We start from the raw sequence: 21,101 nt of genomic DNA, 5'->3' as shown, positions 1-21,101 counted from the left end.
AATGTTCAAGATTTATTTGAATGTTCTTATCCGTGCTGTGTGAGCAGCCTTACAAGCTGATTTCTTCATGTTTCGCTTGTGCTTCCTCATTTATGTTAAGTAGCCTTGTAAACACCTCTCGATGCAAGAGCTCTGTGGTCGTCCTTGGTCTACTTAAATAAATCTGTAGGAGGCTAATCCTGTTTCACAGGGCTTGTTGCCAAACTGAGTCAGTAGTAGACTGAATTTCAGAAATGCAGAGTTATTGGTTTTCTTTGAAAAATAAAACACTTTTTGCACTTTCCACATTAATGCTTGGGATTACTGTACTTTAAGGAATATTATGTTGAAGTTCCACCTCTTGCTTTTGAGTGCCAGTGGAGTTTTAACAGAAAGACTTTGCAAAGGTGCGACAGCAAGAGGAATTCAGCTAAAAGAGCTTAAATTAAATATTGTAGCATATAAAGGGAATTGAAATTGTTTATCTGTTTTGGTCAGTTGATTTATTTTTAAATAACCTTTGATGCTCAATTTTCAGCTAAGACTTCAAATTAATTATAAAATGCCACAATTAGTTAAATATTGTTTATAAATTTAAATATTTTGGAAGGGTTGCTATCTGCTTCCAGGCTGTGTTTTATGTGCGTGGGTAACAACTTCCAGAGATGAAGTTTGTTTTTTACATTGTTCCTGTCTGATGAACTTTAAAAGGAAATAAACTGTGTGACCTTTGCACTTGTCTCAGACTTGATTTTTTATAGAACAGAGTGGGTTCGGTGTAGCTTTCAGTCATCCTACATCTGTAAGAAACACAAATTTTGAAACTTAAGTAGTGGTGACTGTGAGCTGTCAGTGACATTTTGCGCAGGTGTGCAGCTGAGAGACCGTCAGGGAGCAGAGAGGTATAGACATTCACACGCAACAGCAAAAGCCGGACGTCCTGCAGCTGTTCAGTCACTTCCCTCTATAAATAGGGAATGAAGGTGTCTGACTTTCCATTCAGCTCATCGGCTAGTCGGGGAGTCAGGCTGGTTTTGGGGTTGGAAGAAGGTTCGAATTTCCCTCAGGGCTACAGGAGGAAGTGGCTTTGCTCTGCCATAAGTTATGAGAAAAGGGCATGTTCGCTTTCCCTGAAGGGAGAAGCGCAGTCTGGGTCCCCTGTGTTTTAAATAGTTCTGCAGGGGAAGCAGGTGACAGCCTGCTTCAGGTGGGAAGGATCCAGGGTGGGCGGGGCCGGTCTGGCCTCTGCCCGGGTTTCACTGTTCCACAGGATCGTGTGCACGGCTAGCAGCACCTGCCGCCGGGGCTTGACAGGGGACACTTTAACTTCTGAGTTTCTAGAGTTTTACGCGATGTTTTTCAGAACATCCACTTCTCATGCTAGTTTAGCAATTTTAGCAGAGGTTCAGTCTCGGTTTGCTGACCCTTGAGCTGCTTTCGTCAGGAGGCTAATTCATTAAGGAGCTAATTATGAATCCTTGGAAACAATGGGTCTTTTCTGTTTCCTCTTCACATTTATCTGGTCCATTAATGTGTTTCTTACAAAGCCTATGTTTATGTTACCGAGACTGTGTATATATCATGTAATCCACTGAGCTCAATCTGAAGAAGTCAGAAATATAAGCCTTGGTTTTAATTGCACTGACTTGTTTTGTAAGACAAATATTCGAGAACTATTTGTTAATTAAACCCTCATTACTTGTACTTCAAAATTACTGATTTTTAAGGAATCATATGTTCATTCAGAAGCAAGTTGAAAAACATCTACCTTCTACATATCTCTTAACAGTACAACCTTTTACACTCTATTATTAACCCAAAAGCCTTACTGTTAGAATGAGAGTGCTGGGGCGTGATGGGGGAGGGATTCTTATGACGTGTGTGAATTTTACTTAAAGGTGTTTCTTTTTTCCAGAGTAAGGATAAAATTTCCCCTTTCACCAAGACTCCAAAGGTGGATCGAAGCGAGTTACTAGGGAAGGAAATGAAACCGAAGTCTTCCATGAAACGCAAGCTTCCTTTTACTGTCAGTCCTTCAAGACATGAAGAGCGAGACTCGGACACAGGTACAGCACACACTAGACGTCTCCCCGCGAGCAGCGGCTGTGTCCGCTGGCTTTGGCTGCCCTCTTGTGGCTGGCCATTGAAGCATTTCCGCTGCCAAGTCCAGACACAGACCGCACACTGGGGATGTTGTATTTTAATGAGCTGATTGTTTCTGAAATGTGCAGACCTTGAGCATGCGCTGTTTGTCAAGCCACTGCTTGAAAGAATTTTTAAAAATCACTCCACTTTATTAGTTTACGTGTGTACATTTTTGTGCAGGTTTTCTTAATGTACTGAGAGAAAGCATTGTCGGCTAAGTGAAACAAAAGGTGCAGAGTTGACCTAAATAAGCAGACATCAGTCCTTCTTTAGTCTGCCATCATAAATAGTGTTTGAAGGATATCTTGTAGTGTCCCTTTTCGGTCTAATGTAAGGTAGTGTCAGGATTGTACATTGGATGGACAAGGGCAGCAGTCCTGCTCTTTTGAGCTGGAGCTCCTTACAGAATCTGTATTACAGAGTCCTCTTTAAGTGGTTTTGAATTGGTTCAGTTGTGATGCTGTTACTTTCTCATCTTGGTGCTCCCTTCATTCAGGGTATCTCTTAAAAATCACGTCTCGGAGCACTATAGAGTGCTGGAAATTGTGTCACTTGTGGAAGGTTCAAACATAGTCCTTGTACTGAATATGGTATTCAAGAACTTTTTACCTAACCTTTTCTAAAACAGAGGAGATAACTTTAAAAAATCTGTCAACCACTTAACCTTCAGATATTGTATAAAGTAAGGACTCGGCATTGAGAGGTTCAGTTTGATGCTGAAGGTAGAAAGACGTTTTCCCGTTTAAAAATCTGTAAATTGACTTTAGCCAGTCTAACTTTCATCCAGTGTGTAGCTGAATGTAAAATACGCACTGCTTTGGGACTTGTATCCAGATTTCTATTTAGGTGGATAACTGTTCTGTCTCAAAACCCTGTCAGCTGTCATTAACCATTTGTTTATTGAAAAGTTACAGATGGAGCCACTGGAGTAACTATCTATTTTCAATCTATAGTGATCAATTTATATCTATAATGGTGTCCATGTATTTAGGTCAAGTCTCGTGTATATTTAAAGTTTGATTTCATGGACTTTTTTTTCCCCATTTAATTACGGAAAAGTCAGGTCTTTTGGGTCCCCCTTTAAAGGTTATTACATTCTCAGCTGTGTGAAAGTTTATTAAAGAATGTTGATTTTATGATCTGTGGTAAAAAGCTGTACTCAGCTGTGCCATTACTTACTACCATTTTAAATGCAGTTTGTCGTGGGAGAGCACCATATAGAGCTGTATCAGTACTGGAGTTAAAATTTAACAGGCTTTATTAAGGTGTCTCAGTTCTTTGAGGAAATGTTTCAAGGGATCGTCTAGACGTTTATGTGCAGGTAGCAGACAAAAACAATGGAAACACCTGGTAAATGAGGATCACCAAGCATGTTGAGAGCAAGGGTGTGACTTGTTCTAGTGAAGCAAATAACATCCCAGCATGCTTAGGTGCATATAATTATGACTGTCATGGCCGCATCAGGAGCCATTGAAAGACAGGTGATTGCTGGGGTGAGTTTGGCAAAAGCTTCAGTGACCAAGAAAGCTCAACCTGCTGGTGTTTCACAAGCAACAGTGTCTTAGGGGATGTCAGCAGGGAACTTGGAAGGGAAAAAAGTATTGGAAAAGGGCAACAGTGGGCGGAACTGCATACTCCAGGTCACGTGACATCCATCCTTTAATTTCAAGTGCGAGGTGAAATAGGTGAGCAAACACACCTACACCTATAACATGGGGCGTGAGCAGGCCTTTTCTTTAAAAATGATTCACTGAGAACTCCACAGAGTTCGATACGATAGTTGGGTTACAGAGCACAACCCTTATCATACCTGGATTGCGAGTCCGGTGGTCCTAAGAGCAAAGGCAACAGACTGCAGAGCAGTGTATAAATTGTCGTTCACCATGTTCATGACAAACAAATAATTGCATATGGAGGTATACCGTGACACCACCAAAGAACTCGGCAGCCCTGAGTGCTTCAGTAGGTTCTGTGAGGTTGTGGGATGCATCGATCAGGTTTAGTCTGCATGTTCTCATTCCCTTAGAAGGCAAAATTTGATGAGCATGACACGGATATTATTCATATCTTAATGGCCCTCTCCGTCACCAAATCTAATTTGCCCAATTGAGCATTTATTCTTCAGCAGTGACTTAGGTAGCATTTTCCACATCAACCAGGTGTGAGTTAATTAGCCTTCTTCTGGAAGAATGCTGCCACATCCACCCTGTGTAATTCGAGACTCTGGTAGACTCAATGCCACAGTGCACACAGGTCATACTGGCCACATATGGTAGCCCAGTGCCCTTCTAGCAACTTTACATTGGTGTTTCTATTTTTTTTTTTGTCCGCTACCTGAACTCTCTAGCGATCTGAAGTGTCTGTGAGTGTTTGGTGTTCTTCCGTTTCCGCTGCCAATCCTCTCTCGAGGCAGACTGGAAAGATACTACTTATCGGAGATCCGGTCCTGGTCCTCAGGGTACAACAGATGATCCCAGTCTGTTATTCTGTATGTGGTGCTTTCCTTCGCTGCTATCGTCCTTTTCCACTCTTTCTGCTTGCACTGTAGATTCAGATCCAGGACACACAAGTGAAACCTGGGGAGAAAGATTAATCCCATCTTACAGGATTTACTCAGGTAAAATGGCTTACCAGTTTCGCCCTATCATTGATCATCGCATTTTTCCTGAAAACAAATGCATCTGCTGTACGGAGTGGACCATGCTTGGCCCTGCCTTGCTTATAGAGTAAATCAATATGCAAGTGGATGGGATTTATTAGGTATATTTCTAATAGAAAGCTTGTAATAACACTGAACAGTCTTTTGAGTGAACGTAGACTGCTGAAGAAACCTTTTGTGTCGGGTAAGAGCAGTCTGCGGTTCATTTATGCATTTTTTTTTAAAGAGGTCAGAGAAAATAAAATTAATCTTGTCCTTTTATTTTACAGATAAAGATGGTCCAGACAAGAAGAAAGTAAAGAAAGAAACTGGAAGCAAAAAATCCACTCCGGTCAACATTATGTTTGGGTATCCTCTTTCAGAGCGCAAGCAGATGGCACTTCTCATGCAAATGACAGCAAGAGACAACAGTCCAGGTTATACCAGCCATAATGCTTTCTTTTCATCTAGTGTTACTCCAGTATATGCAGTAATATGTTAAGATTTACGATGCCATTGTGTTCACTGCTTTTAAATATTCTCTAAAATTGACCTTAAAACCAACCATAGAATTCAGTCCTGAATGAATACTGTTCCTATAATTTCTAACATAGCTTTGTGTGTGGAAAATTGTAAAGACTGTTTCTCACTGATAACTTGCGGAGGTCGTGAGGAAACGCCAGAAATGTTCACGTGCAAATCCTGTAATTGCTGCTTCATACAAATACTTTGTGTTAAACAGTGATGAATTGAAATTTGCAGATTGTCCTCCTTTCCAAGGTATGATAAAGTTTAAATACGTGGTCAGGTAATTGTTATGTAATTTTTTAGTTCAGTGTCAGATGTGACTTTTTAATTATGAATCCATGTTAAGTGACTGACATGCAGTGCATTTGTTCAATATAAAAGAAGGGAGAGAAATCATCCTGTGCCTGAAAACTTTGAGAAACGCTGATCTAAATTATAACTCATACATGGCTTAGGCGTCCTTTTGTGTATGTGTCTTCCTTGCCTTTGTTTTTGTGCTTTATTGTGCAGTTCTTTTGTAAAATATAGGGATGCATACCAATGGTATGGTATGGTAAAGATCCTTATTGACCTTTACCATATTTAATAGTACTGAAATGAACTTTTAAACACTTAAAAAATGTAACCATTTTAAACATTTAAACTGTTTTATAGAGAGCGCACACAGAAATAGGCAGATATTCTCTCATTCATCAAGTAAATATATACATATACTATATGTACTACTGTTTCATTATTTCCTGTTCCGTGGATATGTGATCTCAACTCAAACTTGGCATTATTAATGAGTCGATAGTGACTTTTTTACCGTCTGTTCAGTTTACCAAAAATCGTGTTGTTAATGCAGTTTTTATTTTACCCGATTCTGATTACCATTTAATGAGTTTTATTAAATTAACCAGAAATAACACTGTATAGAGGGATTACAATAGGACAGCACTTGTGGGAAACTTTGTGCAATGTGCTGCAAAAGTAGTGCAAAAAGTGCATTAATTATTGCGTACAGTATTAACTAGCATTCGGTTCAGGTTTAGTTTATAATTGCCTTGTGATAAAAAGGGGAGAAGGGCTACAGATATGCCACACAGTGGCTCCTCGATCTCATGAGTAGCTTCTCAGCTCAGCATCAGTCCTGCATTAGTTCTTGAAGATCGTCCCAAGCACGTGACAGTTAGAGTGTGAGTAATAAGGGTTTTTGTGAATGGATGGGGGATGCCCTAGAGTGCCAATCTGATAGTTGCCCACGTAGGGTGGCAATTTAGATGCGCCGGTTGGTCTGGATAGCTTGTCCTGATGGTGGGGAAGACACCAAAGCAAAGCAAATGCCACATTAAAGGCACCTGAAGTGGTATCAAACCCAGAACTCAAAAGCTGAGAATCTTACAGGAATGTTCTTTTTCTTTGCCCAAAGAAAGCATGAATAATGGATTTTATTTACTTGCCAGTGTATTGTGTATGATTCTTGTATTTAAGAAAGAATTTTACGGATCAAATTAGTTCCAGCAGTGGCACCTTATGTTACCAAAAATGGGTTGTGCCCAATTGTGTAGTGTTAGAGAAAATCTTTCAAAAACATGCATTATGAAGGAAATATTTTGGTATTTTGTGAAAAAAGATCTTTCGGTCAGTCTGTCTTCTTTCTGTTGTGACTTTCTTTTTAATCACAGGTCATATGTATTTCTGGTCATACGTATTTATTTTTTTTTGTACTCTTAGGATGTTTTTTTAAGATACTCATGTAGATATTAGTAATATGTTACATGCTGCTCATAATAGTAAAGAGAATATTTCCTTTGGGATTAGCCTCATCAACATTTAAGGTGTTGAAATCTATTGCAAAGTGGGGGAGCATCATACCAAAGTATTTATGAAGCCGGCGTCTGTGATTCATTTATTCAGTGGCTCTTGAGTATTCAGTTTGGTGGAAATTGGATATTGTTTTCAACCAGGCATGGGGGGGTTGCCGATTTAAATAAAAACATTTTGTTTATAGACATTCCAGTGAAAATGAGTGTGGAAACAAAATGTTATTTTTTCATTGATTTAGGACTTTGAGAAAGGTTGATTGAAATGCTGGCATTGAGACTCCTGGTGGACTTTTTAAACATTTTCTTTTAATTATTTGCATGTAGGAGTGATCCTACGTGTCAATCCTAGGATTGACAATATGCAATTTATTGCATTTATCAGTGAATACTATAGCTACAATAATTCTTGGTCATTTTTAAATATTGAGAGTGGTCGATTATGGCCAATTATGTATTTATAGTATAGAAACTTTTAGTACTGCTGCTGACACATTGTATTGCTTTTGCTTTACAGACACTACTCCTAATCATCCATCCCAGGCAACACCAGTGCAAAAGAAAATACCGAGCACCTCTTCTAGGCAGAAAGACAAAGTGAACAAGAGAAATGAAAGAGGAGAGACTCCATTGCATATGGCAGCCATTCGAGGGGATGTCAAGCATGTTAAGGAGCTCATCAGCCTGGGAGCAGATGTGAATGTTAAAGACTTTGCAGGTGAGAGAAGAAGACTCTTCGCTATGAAATGATAATTCCTCAGTTCAAATGAGAGGCCCATCTTTAGAGCATTGCATTCCTCAGTTGCCTATTATGGGAGGTGTAGGTTTTTTTTTTCTGTTGATCAGTGCAGTAATTACATGTCTAATTACAGTGCTGCAAAGATTGACTTGCCTCTTACTTAAATGTACCAATTTACAGTTTGTAATACAGTACAATCTCCATTACTGCAGTTTGAAAATGTTTTTAGTTTACATATCGGTCCCTAACAACTAAATAAAACGTAGTTTAATTTAGAATACAAGAAATCATGCCTAGAATAAAGTTAAATTATAACAGTTGTATTACCTTTTCAGGACTTTTCAGAACTTTTTCAGAAAGTGAATAACAGAAACTACAGGGTTATTCTTTTGGTTTCACTTTGAATTAAAAAAATGTAAGTTCTGTTAAAGGTGGAACATATTGTTTTTCTGGTATTTTATTTTGGCATATTTTAAGTGTGTGTTTAGATCAAAGAACGTTAAAATAGTAAGCAGGCGTGTAGGTGTTTTAATTAGTGTTCTAAATGCTTAGCTAAAAAATGAACCTGTAGGAATGTTGCCATACCATACTAGTTTAGAAATGTAGTTTCACAAAACTGAAGGAGGTTGAATAGACATTGAAGCACATGCCAAAGCTGTCATAAAAGGTATTGATCTGCCCAGCTGAAAAATAATAATAGTTTGCCTAATATTTGAATGAAAATGGGAAAGCATCATTTTGGTGATTTGCATCATTTGGATCTAGGCTTTCATAATGCGTCGGACAGTACAAAAACGTCAGTGTCTGGAAAGGGGGGTTCAGCTATATTCCATAGTGTGAAATACACTGTTACTGTCCCTCTTTTATTTTGCTGTCAGATTACATTCCTTGCCATTGGTACGTATTACGTATTTGTACGTATTGTGTTCAGACCAGCAGAAATAATTTTTATTTTTACATCCTCAGGGTGGACTCCACTGCACGAAGCGTGCAACATGGGTTATTATGACGTAGCCAAAGTCCTGATTGCAGCAGGAGCCGAAGTGAACACGCAGGGGCTAGATGATGATACACCACTACATGATGCTTCGAGCAGCGGACACAAGGATGTGAGTAGTGATGACATACACCCTTCTTCCTCGTGCCAGACACTTGCTGTAGATCAGCATTTTTACAACAGCGCATGACTGCAGGGAGTGCTCTTGGTAGAACTAATGGTTTTGTAATGTCCTTTGCAGATCGTGAAGCTGCTGTTGCGTCATGGTGGCAATGCCTTCCAAGCAAACAACCGAGGAGAGCGCCCAGTCGATGTTGCAGATTCAGAGGACTTGGAGCAGCTGCTGAAGGGGGAAATTCCACTTTCTGATGAGGAAGACAGCTCTTCAGGTTTGTGGATGAGTGCTGGAATAATTAATGTTTACTTCTGTGTTGAAATATCTGCTGCACAACCTGTACTTATTTGCTTGTACATCACATTACATTAGTCATTACAGTGACTAGTGAGCAGGAAAGGCAGTATCAAATCACAGTTGATACTCGCAAACTCTCCCTCTTGCCCGTGACCATGAGTTTTGCGACAACATGGCAACGAGCTTAATTCGAAAGTTGTAAAATTTTTCTATACCTTCAATTAATTTATTTTGTTACCAAGATTTAATATCGGGTCTGAGAAATGGGGATGGCAGTTCTCCTTTAAATAACACCGATCAACTAAAACAAGAACAGTAATCGCAAACTCTCCTCTTCCTTGAGCCTGCACCTTCTCTCTCTGCCTCTGTGGTAAGCACACCTCACTGTAGAGAAACGGGCAATAAAACCGTGAGAGAGCCTGTGAAGTCGGCTCCAGCCTGTCATTCCCCAAGCTGCCGACACAGAACCGGGAGTGTTCATTACAATACAGAAACAAGACCAGCCTGAGAACTGGATGGTGGGTAGTTTGTACCTGCTCTGCTAATTTGACCCCGTTGACCAGATCGAATCGAGAATAAATGAATTTGTGAATGTTAAATTTGCACATGTTGAGACCCTACTGTATCACACACATAAAAACAAATGACTTCAAAATGTATTTCCTTTTGCAGTTCAGTTGTAATAATGAAGGATACGTGCTATATAATATAAGACTGTATGGGGAGACCTAGGAACTGTAATTGATTGAATTGTTTCTTGAAACTGAAGAAATGTTTAGATTAAGTTGTGAAGTCTGTTTTTACTTTTAATTCTGCAGAATTCGAAGACCCTCTTTCAGTAAACCCTTCCAGTGTTGATGACAACATGGAGTACTCCGATATGGAAAAAGACTCTGAGAACAAACAGCTTAATCCAGCCAAAGCCTCTGCGTCTGGTTTGGATGAGTATGAGTTCAAGGATGATGAAGAAGAGGAAGACCTCAGTAAAGCACTGAATGATAGGCACATCCTAAGGAGAGAAATGCGACAACGAGAGAAAGATGAAAAAGAAAGAAATAATTTTATGACCAAGCAAGAAAAGAATGATCAGACTAATATCTGCAGGTCTAAAAAGCAAAAATCCTCCCGTGTTCTGTTTTGCAACTCTGAGAGCTCAGGAGACGAAACCCACCAGGAAAGAAAAACATGCTCTCCAACGTGTTCCCTTGTGGGTGCTGCAGATGGTCACAAAACAGAAGTAAGGACTAAGAAAGATTTAAGCCTTACAGTAGACCACAAAGAAAAGGGTAAAGTAAAGAAAAAGTTTAAAAATCAAAGTAAAAACAAGGAAAACCAAGAGCTTAAGGATGATGGTAAAGAAAATAGTAAAGTTGCATTTTTCTCCACAGCACCTGGGCTGGAAACCCCAGAAAAGACGAGAGAAGATGACACTTTTAAAATGTCTTTCAGCCCGAAAGATGACTCTTCTGTCCACCTTTTCCATCTTCCATCAGTAAAATCTCCCAAACTTAATCACAGTGTAACAGACAAGCAGTCTTCTCCTTTAAAGCAAGAAAATGCTAAAACATGCTTGTCAACAGGAGTTTCAGAAAGTCCTTTGCAGATGGAAAATGTCAACTTTGACCACTACACAGAAGCAGACTATAACACGGAGAGCTCAAGCAGCAAAGGGCTTAAACACAAAGAGAAAAGCAAACATCACCAGAAAGACATGGGCATAGATGTAGAAGATGAAAACTCCACTCCATGTAAAGAAGACCATCTGGGTACCAGCTTAGACTGCTCGGAGGGCACCTTACGAAAGACGGATAAAGAGGGGAAAGTAATCAAGAAACACAAATTAAAACACAAGGAAAAAGACAAACATAGAAAAGAATACGAGGGAGCAAAAGACAAGCACAGAAAGAAAGAGATGAGGAAAGAGGGTATTAGGAACCTTGAGTTTGATCGGGAATTTTGGAAGGAAAATTTCTTCAAAAGCGATGAAAACGACGAGTCTTTCTCTGGGAAAACGGACAGCTCTGAAACTGGTGCCCCACAAATGTCACCTGTTAAAGAAGAGAAAGGTGCTAAAGAAAAACATGTCAGTAAAGAGAAGAGACTTAAAGAGGACAGGGACAAAGACAAGTCTCAGAAAAAGGATAAAAAAGAAAATCTGTACAAAGAAGAAAAAGGTAAAGAAATAAAAGTGAGTGATCAGGATGAGAAAATAGATCTTCTGACCTCTGATAAGGTACCTGAGGATTCTTTGCAGGATGTACCTGTTGTGAAAGAAGAGCAGGAGGAACACCTCTTAACTGAGAAAGAAACTGACAACGACCAGCATGATGCACTGGAAAAAGGAGCAAGAGAGAAATCGGATAAAAAATACTCTGTAAAAGAAAAGGAAACTGAAAAGCTAGATAGGAAACATCCTGATAAAGAAAAGAAACTCAAAACGGAGCAGAATTTCCTAGACAAACCAGAATCCCATAACAGCACAGACAGATGGAAAGAGAAAGACAAGACGGGCTCTTCCCATTCATTTGGAGAGAAGAACTACAAGGAAAGCGAAAAGTTGAAAGCCGTTTTGTCAACGAAGAAGCCCGAAGAGAACAAGAAAAGCAAAGACAAGGTGGAGAGGAAGTATGAAAAAGAAAAGCAAGACAAAGAACGGTACTTTGGGGACAACAGAGACAAAGAGAAAAACAGCACAGATAAGAAAGGGAAAACTTCAGAGAAGGCAGTGGATTTAGGGAAACCTGATCGCACCAAGGAGAAGGAACATGAGAAAAAGAAAAAAGAGAAAATAAAAGATGTGACTTCCAGTTCCAATGTGAAGATTTTCCCAGAAGAGAGAAAGCCCAGTGTGTCAGAAAGTAGTAAAATGTCGCATGACAAAACATTTACAAAATTAAAAGATGATGGACTGAAAGTCCCAGAAAAAGATAGAAGAGAAAAGGACAGAGAGATTGACCGATATAAAGAGAGAGACAAACACAAGGACAAGACGCAGCCAAATAAACTCAACAAAACTAAAACCAATGAGCTGGAGGCCGACAAGCTTAAATTAAAGCCATCGCCAGCACCTAAGGATGCTCGGCCTAAAGAAAAAAGGCTAGTTAATGATGATCTCATGCAAACCAGCTTTGAAAGAATGTTAAGTCTTAAAGACCAAGAAATTGAACAGTGGCATCGAAAACACAAAGAAAAAATTAAGCAAAAGGAAAGAGAGAGGATGAAACACAAACCAGGCTTAGATCTTAACAAACTGAAGAACAAAGACAGGTTTAAAAGCTTACCAAATGAAGTCGGCAACAGCAAAGAGCTTCTAAGGTCTAAAAGCTCAGAGCTCTCTGATCTACATACACGAGAGAAAGTGTTAAAAGAAGCTACTGGCGCACGATCTTTTTCCCTGGATGCAAAAAATCTGCCAAATTCTGGGAAAAGTGGTCTTGGTTTAGAGAACAGTTTGTCTCGCTCTCCCAGGCCCGAACATGAGAAATCAGGTCTTGTATCCAGATCTGTATCCATGATATCGGTGGCAAGCTCAGAGGATTCCTGTCAGACAACCGTGATGACACCACGGCCAATAACGGAGTATGACTCGGATTTTACTCTTGAAGGTTCAGACTCTCAGTTGTCCTTCTCACTGCCACTGTCAGTGACACATGCTAAATCGCCTGTCATTCATGAAACAGAAACTGAAAGCTTACTTGATTCAGCACAGAAGACCAAGACTTCACTGTCTAACAAACAGGCAGCATATGTGCGAACAACATCTGCAGAAGATGCTAAACCTGCAGCAGTTGATGGAAGACTTTTTGTGGAAGATAGCCGGTACAGTTCACTGGCACAGTCTAACAATGAGAGCTTGAGAATTTCTGTGGCAGAAAGTAGTTTGGCTCCTGCACAAGAAAACCAGAACAATCCTAATTCAGTTTTCCCAAACCTTAATAATGCTAGTTCCCTTACAGAAGGTCTTTCAGAGAGTGGCATTGAAGGACATCTGTGCAGCGGTGCTAGAAGCACTCACCTTTCCCTCCCCTCATCACCCCTTCCTGTGCCAAACAGCAATGATCAAATGTCAGAGGACTCTGATGAGACATTTAATCAGCTAATAAACCCTCCACAAACAGATTGTATAAAGGAAACTGATCAAGAAATGGAAAAGCTTCCTAATTCTGAACTTCTGCCAGATAAGAATACTCCCTGTGTATCAACGGAAGACTCCCGAATTGAATTCTCCAGTGAGAAATTAATATCAGAATGTAAAATTAAAGAAAACAAGGATTCTCCATCTGTGAATGCACTGGAATCTCTGCCTCTTCAACACTCTTTGTCTTCAAACTTCAGACCATCTTCTGACAGCACAAGTGAAGGTCAGGATGCCCATGAGCCAGATTCAAGCAAACAGAACCTTGAGGTGTCGCAGACAGGTGAAGAGGATCTAGTTATGGCTACTGAACAAAAAGAAAAGCCTGTACTTATTGAGGATTCACATTCCAGTGCAGGAAGCAAAGTGGACGAACAAAACATGGAAAATTCATTGAGTAATTTGTCGGTGGATGCCGTGACGGAATGTGTGAATGGCCCAGGGCAGTGTGCTAGCCTTTCCTGTCAAGTTACACAGCAAATAGGCAATAACACCACTATAAAGGCAAATACCATGTGTGAGGGGGCAATGGATACCCAAGAAGACATGGAGATTGATGATACCAACACTGAAGACACTAAATTGAAGCCAAGAAATAAATCCGTGCACGAGAACTTAAGTGATCCACAGTTAGATAAATATGAATCTAATCAACCCAACTTTGAAGCTAATTGTCTGGATTTAGAACATAAAATAATGGATATTGCTGAAGCAGCAGAGGATTTGGAAAAGAATGACTTACCAGATGCATCGGAAAGGGGGAAACCTACAGATAGTGTCCTGCAAGCACAGTCTCTACCTGATGTGAAGTTTAGTGCAGAGGCACACGTCAGGACTGAAGAGGAGGAAATGATCACAGACAGGGAATGTGCTGAAGAGACCTCACTACACCAGGAGGAATCTCAGGGCACACCATCCACTCTCCAGGAAATTTCCCAAACTGGCCCAACTAAAGATCCTTCTGTAGGTGGTCCTCAAACAGGTGACAAAGAGGCAGATTTTTCAGGGTCCATCAAGGCTAAAATAAGGTTAACTGAAGATGAAGACCTGCAGGTGCATCACCCCAGAAAGAGGAAGATGCCAAGAGTGCCACAGGCTGTTCAGGCAAACCCCACACTTCAGCAGGCTAAAGAGAAGACCCAGCAGTCCTTGGCAGCTATCGTAGATTCCCTGAAGCTGGAGGAGATCCAGCCGTACCAGACCGAGAGAGCAAACCCTTACTATGAGTTCTTGCACATCCGGAAGAAGATTGAAGAGAAGCGGAAAGTGTTGTGCAGCGTTGTCCCCCAAGCACCACAGTATTATGACGAATATGTTACTTTCAATGGCTCATACCTCCTCGATGGAAATCCACTCAGTAAACTGTGTATTCCAACCGTAAGTGTTTTTCCTTATTAGTCTTGATTTTTGTAATTGTTCATAGTTTGTAATGAACCATAATCTGTGAGTGGGATTTTTTTATGATGTACAAGATTGTTAACAGAAGGAGAAAGTACTAGGTTCTTCTCCATAATAGTACATTCTTTTAAAGTATTTTTTTAAACAGCTACCAGAATGTATGCTATACCACAAGAACACCATATCTATTTCCATCTGGGTCAGGTCATTCCGTTTTGAAGCTCTCTATTGAAGCTGATTTTATCCAGTAATGAGATCTGGTTAAATAAGTTTTATTAAGACATTTAACCTTCAACTATTTTGTCATAACAGATAACTCCACCTCCCTCTTTACCCCAACCCTTGAAAGAACTGTTTAAACAGCAGGAGGTGGTCCGAATGAAGCTGCGTTTGCAGCACAGCATTGAACGAGTAAGTACAGTCATGTGAACCATTTCTTAAACCTTGCCAGATCTTGTAATAAAACCTGACGAAATGTAGATTCAGGACATTAAAGTGTTTATTTTTTAAATGTTGACATAGGCATGTATTCCAATACCACTCTCAGCTACTGGAGAAATGTCATTTTACAATTTTGTTATTTTACTTACTGAGTAACAGAAAATTAGACAATCGATATATTCAGAAGACATATGCCTATTTAAAGATATTGGACAGATTTGTACATATACTACATTGTCAGTAAACTATTACAATAAAAATCATCACTTAAACACTTAAGTGTAAGCCACACTAGCTGTTTAAGCAGCAAAAAGGGCTTTCAAATCTTGAAAAAATGTTTTTTTTAGCTTTAAGCACTAACGTGAAACACACAGTAATTATATTACCAATCTGATAATTGTATATTCTTATGGTTCACTTTTTTATTCTGTTGTATATTATTTTAGGAAAAGCTGATTGTTTCCAACGAGCAGGAGGTGTTGCGTGTCCATTATCGTGCAGCAAGAACACTAGCAAACCAGACTTTACCCTTTAGTGCCTGCACAGTCCTTCTGGATGCAGAAGTTTATAATATGCCTCAGGATGCTCAGGTACGGGCTGTTTCCTGCTTTTCTCGTAACCATCCCATCTGGGAGATGATCAAAAGTGAGCTCAGCATAATTTCACTTTATAGAGCATACCGATTCCATAACCAGGCGAGGACAGTGGCAAAGCCGTTTCATGTTTTAGTGTCCTTGTAATGAAGCTGCATCTGAAATACAAGATAAATTGTGCTTTACTTTCTACAAGCAGATTTTGCAGGCATGATGATTTTATTCATTGTATGTTAAGTGGAGTTGTAAGACGGAACTAGTTTGTGTTTTTAATTTAATTTATTTTTATTTGCCGTCTTTCTTCCTTAGACCGATGATGGCAAGACCTCAGTACGGGACAGGTTTAATGCCCGGCAGTTCATGTCCTGGCTGCAAGATGTCGATGACAAATTTGATAAACTAAAGGTGAGGGGGCTCGATGTGATTTTTAATGCAGATTATCTCATAGCTTTGTGCATAGAAGGACGTTCTGTTTCCGATTATAGTTTTTATAACTTTTTTTTGTATCATCCAGTGGGTTTTGTAGCATGACTTCACAGTAGAAAATGCATTGTGTTAGATGCATGTCCTCTTTAATTCAGTATATTTTAAGCCTGTACATAAAATGCTAGTTACCAATATAAAACTGTCCCAGCCAGCATGTTCTTAAGAACCCGTGTACTCTGCATAGAGATGACTGGTGGAATAAAGAAACTATAAGGACAAATTTTCAAGGTACTCTATAATCTGTACATTTAACAGGTTTACTGCTCACTATTGTAAGACTGAAGCAAAGTATATTAAATCTTAAGCCAGGGGAAACTATAATACAGCAAAATAAACACACAATAAAATGTGTTAGTTTGGGTAAAAGTGTGGAAAATTAATAGTATTAGACTTTCACAGGGAATAATCAGATATAAAATAAATATAATTCTGTAATGTGGTGACCAAGATTGAATGCTGTATTACAAATAAGGTCTAACTAGTGCATTGTGCAATTTTAACACCCCTTGATTTAGATCTCAGACTAGAGGAAGGCAACCTTGCACTTCAAGTGAAGAGTTCTTGCAGGTTTTAGTGGTACCTAAGCAAAGCTGATAATGAGTTCCTATGCACTGACTTGACTCAGTTAAATGAATAAGGTCTGAATGGAATGAAATCCTACTATTTTGGATGATATTTTTATTGCTTTTCACAGCATCTTTCTCGGTTCGTCACAACTCCTCCTACACTAGGCCTGCACTGATCTAGTCTTTTCAAACAGTCAGGACCATGTGAGGAAAACTGTAAGGAGAAATCATTACACCAAGTTGAAATTTTCAACGAAAACCACCTTTTTTTTCCACACATCTTCCTGAATGATTTCATCATTCGCGGTTTCGCCTGTGCATGCAAAATATTTAATGACCAGTATTTCCACGTTCTTGGATGACATTTGCCTGTTCGTAGGCTGCACGGCAGTATTTTTAATTTTCACCTGACCTGCTTCGGTCTCTGCAGTCGAGCCACAGCCTTGGTTAGCAAAGTGTTGACATGTTTATGTAGCAGTGCATCATGGGGTAGGCTTGATTCAGTTCATGTCAGAAAGAGATTAGGTGCGCCTTGTGCACAGACCTGTTATCACAGTAATGCCCGTATGTGATTCAGCATTGTGCTGCGAAATAAAAGAAATGTTAAATAACAAAAAAAACTCTGTGATTGAGAGGGAAGAGCATGATTTACTTTCATGTCTTCTCTCTGTGCTGTAAGAAATGTTAGCACAGGCAGTAGTGCTGCTGTCTTTATAATAATAAATAGAAGTTGAAAAAAGTAAAGAAAACGCACTTGACTAAGAATGGAAAGAAATAACGTCTTAATACAGGGTAAGCTTTAATATCATATCTGTGATTTAATGTTTTCACATGTAATTAACAATTACATTTTTTAGTTTCTAGTGAACTTTATGATTACAAATATGTACTGGCATTGACTAACTACTGATTACTAACACTATTTCTGAAATCGTATGCTATTTACCCCATAAGCCCCACATTCCCACATTGACGAATCGGCCATTCACAGTACTTGACCCAAGTGAATACTGAGGTTTTACTGTACATTCAAACTGGTATCTAGTTTACTTATGTTATTGCTCTGCAAAAAATATAATTGTACGTAGAATGGTCACTATAACTCCTTAGTCTTTTTCATTTTCAGTCACCACAGAGGTAAAATCTGTTTATAGCTTAATGTAAAAATATTAAGAGAAAGTATTTTTTTTCCTCTTGACCCCTTAACCTTGTTTATTTTGTGAGGATACCCTTGTATATAAATTGTTTTAATTTTAATATTGAGATTATATACATTTCACTGTAGTAGTACTTTTGCAGATCATTGACTAAGATGCAGTGTGCAGTGTATGTGGTATAAAATACAATATTCGGACTTGACATAACGTCACTGAGTAGAGCTAAAAGTATTCTTTGGTATATTATAAGAAACTTTGTTTTCCCCACAATGAAACGGTTATTACTCACTCTGTTTAATTCTGGATCAGCTCTTTTAAAGCCAGCGTGTGCGTCGTTGTCCTTGATTGTTTTTTTACAGACCCGTCTTCTTATGAGGCAGCAACACGAAGCAGCAGCACTGAATGCAGTGCAGAGATTGGAGTGGCAGCTCAAGCTGCAGGAGCTGGACCCCGCAGCATACAAATCCATCAGCATCTTCGAAATCCCCGAGTTCTACGTCCCGCTGGTTGACGTCAATGATGACTTTGAGCTGACACCGATATGACGTCTGGCTCGGCGAAATGCGTTTTGTTCGAAGTGTCAGTATCAGCAGGGTGTAAAAAAAAAAAAAAAAAATGCATTGCTTGCACGTCATGTACAAAGTTGCCGGACACAATGCAACTTTCCATCCCAGAGGTCTTGCAAACGCCCAGGAAAACGCACGGGTCCAGACGTTCAGTCGTGTGCCGCCGGGGGAACGGCTGGGAGCGCTAGTCGGAGGCTCTTCCTCTTCCAGCTGCGGGCGCTGCCGATGTGGGGATGTGGAAGTGAGCCGGGAGGCGGACAGATAAGGCACTTATCTCAGCGTACAGGAATCTGGGGCCGGCAGTGCTGGAAGCTTCTGTTGGAGCAAGGAAGTGTGTGTGTTGGAGAAGAGAAAATGGACTTGCATTTCTTGTGGCACTTAGCTCAGAAATGCTTCGCAGAACCAAGTTCCTCTTAGAAGGACTGTGCTATCACTAAAGTTCTTACGTGAAAGAACTATAAAATGTTTAAATTACGTTGTTTTAATCACTTCTAAGTGAATGTGTTCATAAATGTACAGACTGTGCTCTTAATTTTGTAATAACTTATTTTATACACTGATTGTGCATTTGTAAATACATATGTAATTATTGTTTTTAACTTGTAAATTAAATAGATATTTTGATTGTAAACCTGTTTTGTCTAATGTTTTAATGGACCAAAGCCGATGTTTTATATTGTGTGTTTTGTTGGCGAGTTCTGAAGCATGTGTTTGATTATTTTTTTTACATGTTCCATAACGTGCAGGTGTTCTAGATTTGTGATAGTTAATGCTGTGCATGAATTACAGTACTGGTTCTTGCTCTTTCTACAAAAGCTGTAGCGTGGACTGTGGTGAGGTTGGCTGAACCTCCACATTCTCCTTGGCCTTTGTTCTGCCATCTGCATCGTGCACTGCATGGCTTCACTTACATTTTTTTGTTTCTTGCGTTACGGACAAAGATCCTGCTTCCGCACAAAAAAAAAGTCGCTTTTACAGTTTGATGTGAAATCACAAAACCTATTTTTTCAACATGATGCCTTGAAAGATGGTTCTAAAATTATATATTGTCTATTTTAATATTTACTTGTTACATGAAATGTACATATTTGTAATATATAATGAATAAATTTTATTGGTTGTGCATTCCAAAGGATTTGCTGAATTTCAGTGCAGACTGTTTCTCAATTACTTGAATGTTTTCCTGCTAAGTAGCGTTGAATTTCCTTTTGTATGTCGGGTGTAATGCTAGCAGACACAAAGACTTGACACTTTACAAACTCAACAGGCTTGTGCTCCTTCGACTCGGCTGTGTGGCTAAACGTTTGTTTTCTGCGTTTAACATGACCAGGCCTTCCCCCCCCCCCCAAAAAAAAAACAAACCACTACATTGGACAATGGCCTTGCAATATACCCCAGGCTCCTTGAAGTGCAACTACTGAGGAAAACAATTCCGTTCAATTAACATGTTTAACGTTGTCTTGTTCACGGTAGAGCAGACAAAAAGGGGAGTTATCAAAAGGTTGAATAGTTTTGTCAGAAAAGGCCCAGCGTTGTAAAAGACGCCATAGGCAGTTTATTTTTAATAATGGCAGACTAACGTAGCACGTTGCAGTAACACGGGATTCTGTTTGTTGCTACTTCCTGACGTGATCCTAATTGAAATATGCTGTTCTAAACTATGATTAAACACGGGTTTTTTTTTTTAATCTTCGAACGAATTACTTCACATTCTCCTTCAGGAGAAGTGTCTTTAGGTTCATGCCGGTAGATGGCAACATAGACAAAAAAAAAAAAGCCAAACTCTGTATTGCAGTGCTTTGCTCTTTGGAGGAAACATTTTGTTCCCAAACCTTCCGAATGCTAAATCCTTAACTTTATATATTTAAAGTGCACCTTAAAGACTTCTAAACGCCAAACAATAGATCAAGTAGTTTTCTGCAGCTGAAAAGTTGAAGTGAAGTTTAGGAAGAACTGAATTGGCACCGAACTGCACATCACAGCTGTCAAGTACGCTCAATAAATTTGCTTCACGATCCATTAGGGCCATGAATTGCGTTTTACAGTGGAGTATTCAAAGACTGTGAGAGATCAGCCCCCTTCATGCTGCGTGGATTCATCATGGTTAATCTCAAGCGGTGTAGTAAACATCAGCGGGCCGGAGAAACTAAACCCGACGAGAACACAGCCGGAGTCGGATTTTAAACCTTTTTAAGAAGCGGAACTCCGTAATTTTATCAAACTTTAAAATCTGAAGGAAAAAAAAAATATTTAGGACTTGAGTATTAAAAAAAAAACAGTTATTTCTCCACGGTGATAGCGTATCCTGTTCTGGCAGTTATTAATATCACATTTAGTGCTGAGGTAGTGTATAGTACTATATACTACATATTGTAACGCATACGGCCGACATTGGAGGTTGTGCGAGCCGGCTTACCAGCGCGGTGACGTCACCGCCGTTCCCTGTGAAGAGCAGGGGCCGCAGCCGCCGATCTCCCCCCCCCCCCCAGTGACCCCGCAGGCCCGGGTACGAGTCC

General features: G+C 39.6%; 1 protein-coding gene across 4 annotated transcripts in view; it reads left to right on the top strand.

The window, feature by feature from the left end:
• ankrd12 (ankyrin repeat domain 12) overlaps positions 1-19,717 on the top strand; it is a 55,525-nt gene extending 35,808 nt beyond the window's left edge. The window contains exons 3-13 of one of the 4 annotated variants that reach the window (XM_088918370.1): positions 1,895-2,045; positions 4,673-4,741; positions 5,053-5,193; positions 7,613-7,813; positions 8,801-8,943; positions 9,073-9,220; positions 10,062-14,755; positions 15,089-15,187; positions 15,664-15,807; positions 16,120-16,215; positions 18,379-19,717. In XM_088918370.1, coding sequence (XP_088774496.1) covers positions 1,895-2,045; positions 4,673-4,741; positions 5,053-5,193; positions 7,613-7,813; positions 8,801-8,943; positions 9,073-9,220; positions 10,062-14,755; positions 15,089-15,187; positions 15,664-15,807; positions 16,120-16,215; positions 18,379-18,564 — 6,072 coding nt within the window. In that variant the 3' untranslated portion in view covers positions 18,565-19,717. Of the gene's footprint in view, positions 1-1,894; positions 2,046-4,672; positions 4,742-5,052; positions 5,200-7,612; positions 7,814-8,800; positions 8,944-9,072; positions 9,221-10,061; positions 14,756-15,088; positions 15,188-15,663; positions 15,808-16,119; positions 16,216-18,378 lie in introns of all 4 variants that reach the window. The other 3 variants (XM_088918369.1, XM_088918371.1, XM_088918372.1) reach the window with 3 other exon arrangements.
• The last annotated feature ends 1,384 nt before the right edge of the window (positions 19,718-21,101 follow it).

This window comes from Atractosteus spatula, chromosome 6 (assembly GCF_055471065.1).
Source record: "Atractosteus spatula isolate fAtrSpa1 chromosome 6, fAtrSpa1.hap1, whole genome shotgun sequence".
In the NCBI taxonomy this organism is placed as follows: domain Eukaryota; kingdom Metazoa; phylum Chordata; class Actinopteri; order Semionotiformes; family Lepisosteidae; genus Atractosteus; species Atractosteus spatula.
The sequence above is the reverse complement of the archived record's forward strand: the minus strand, read 5'-3'. Positions and strand labels throughout refer to the sequence as shown.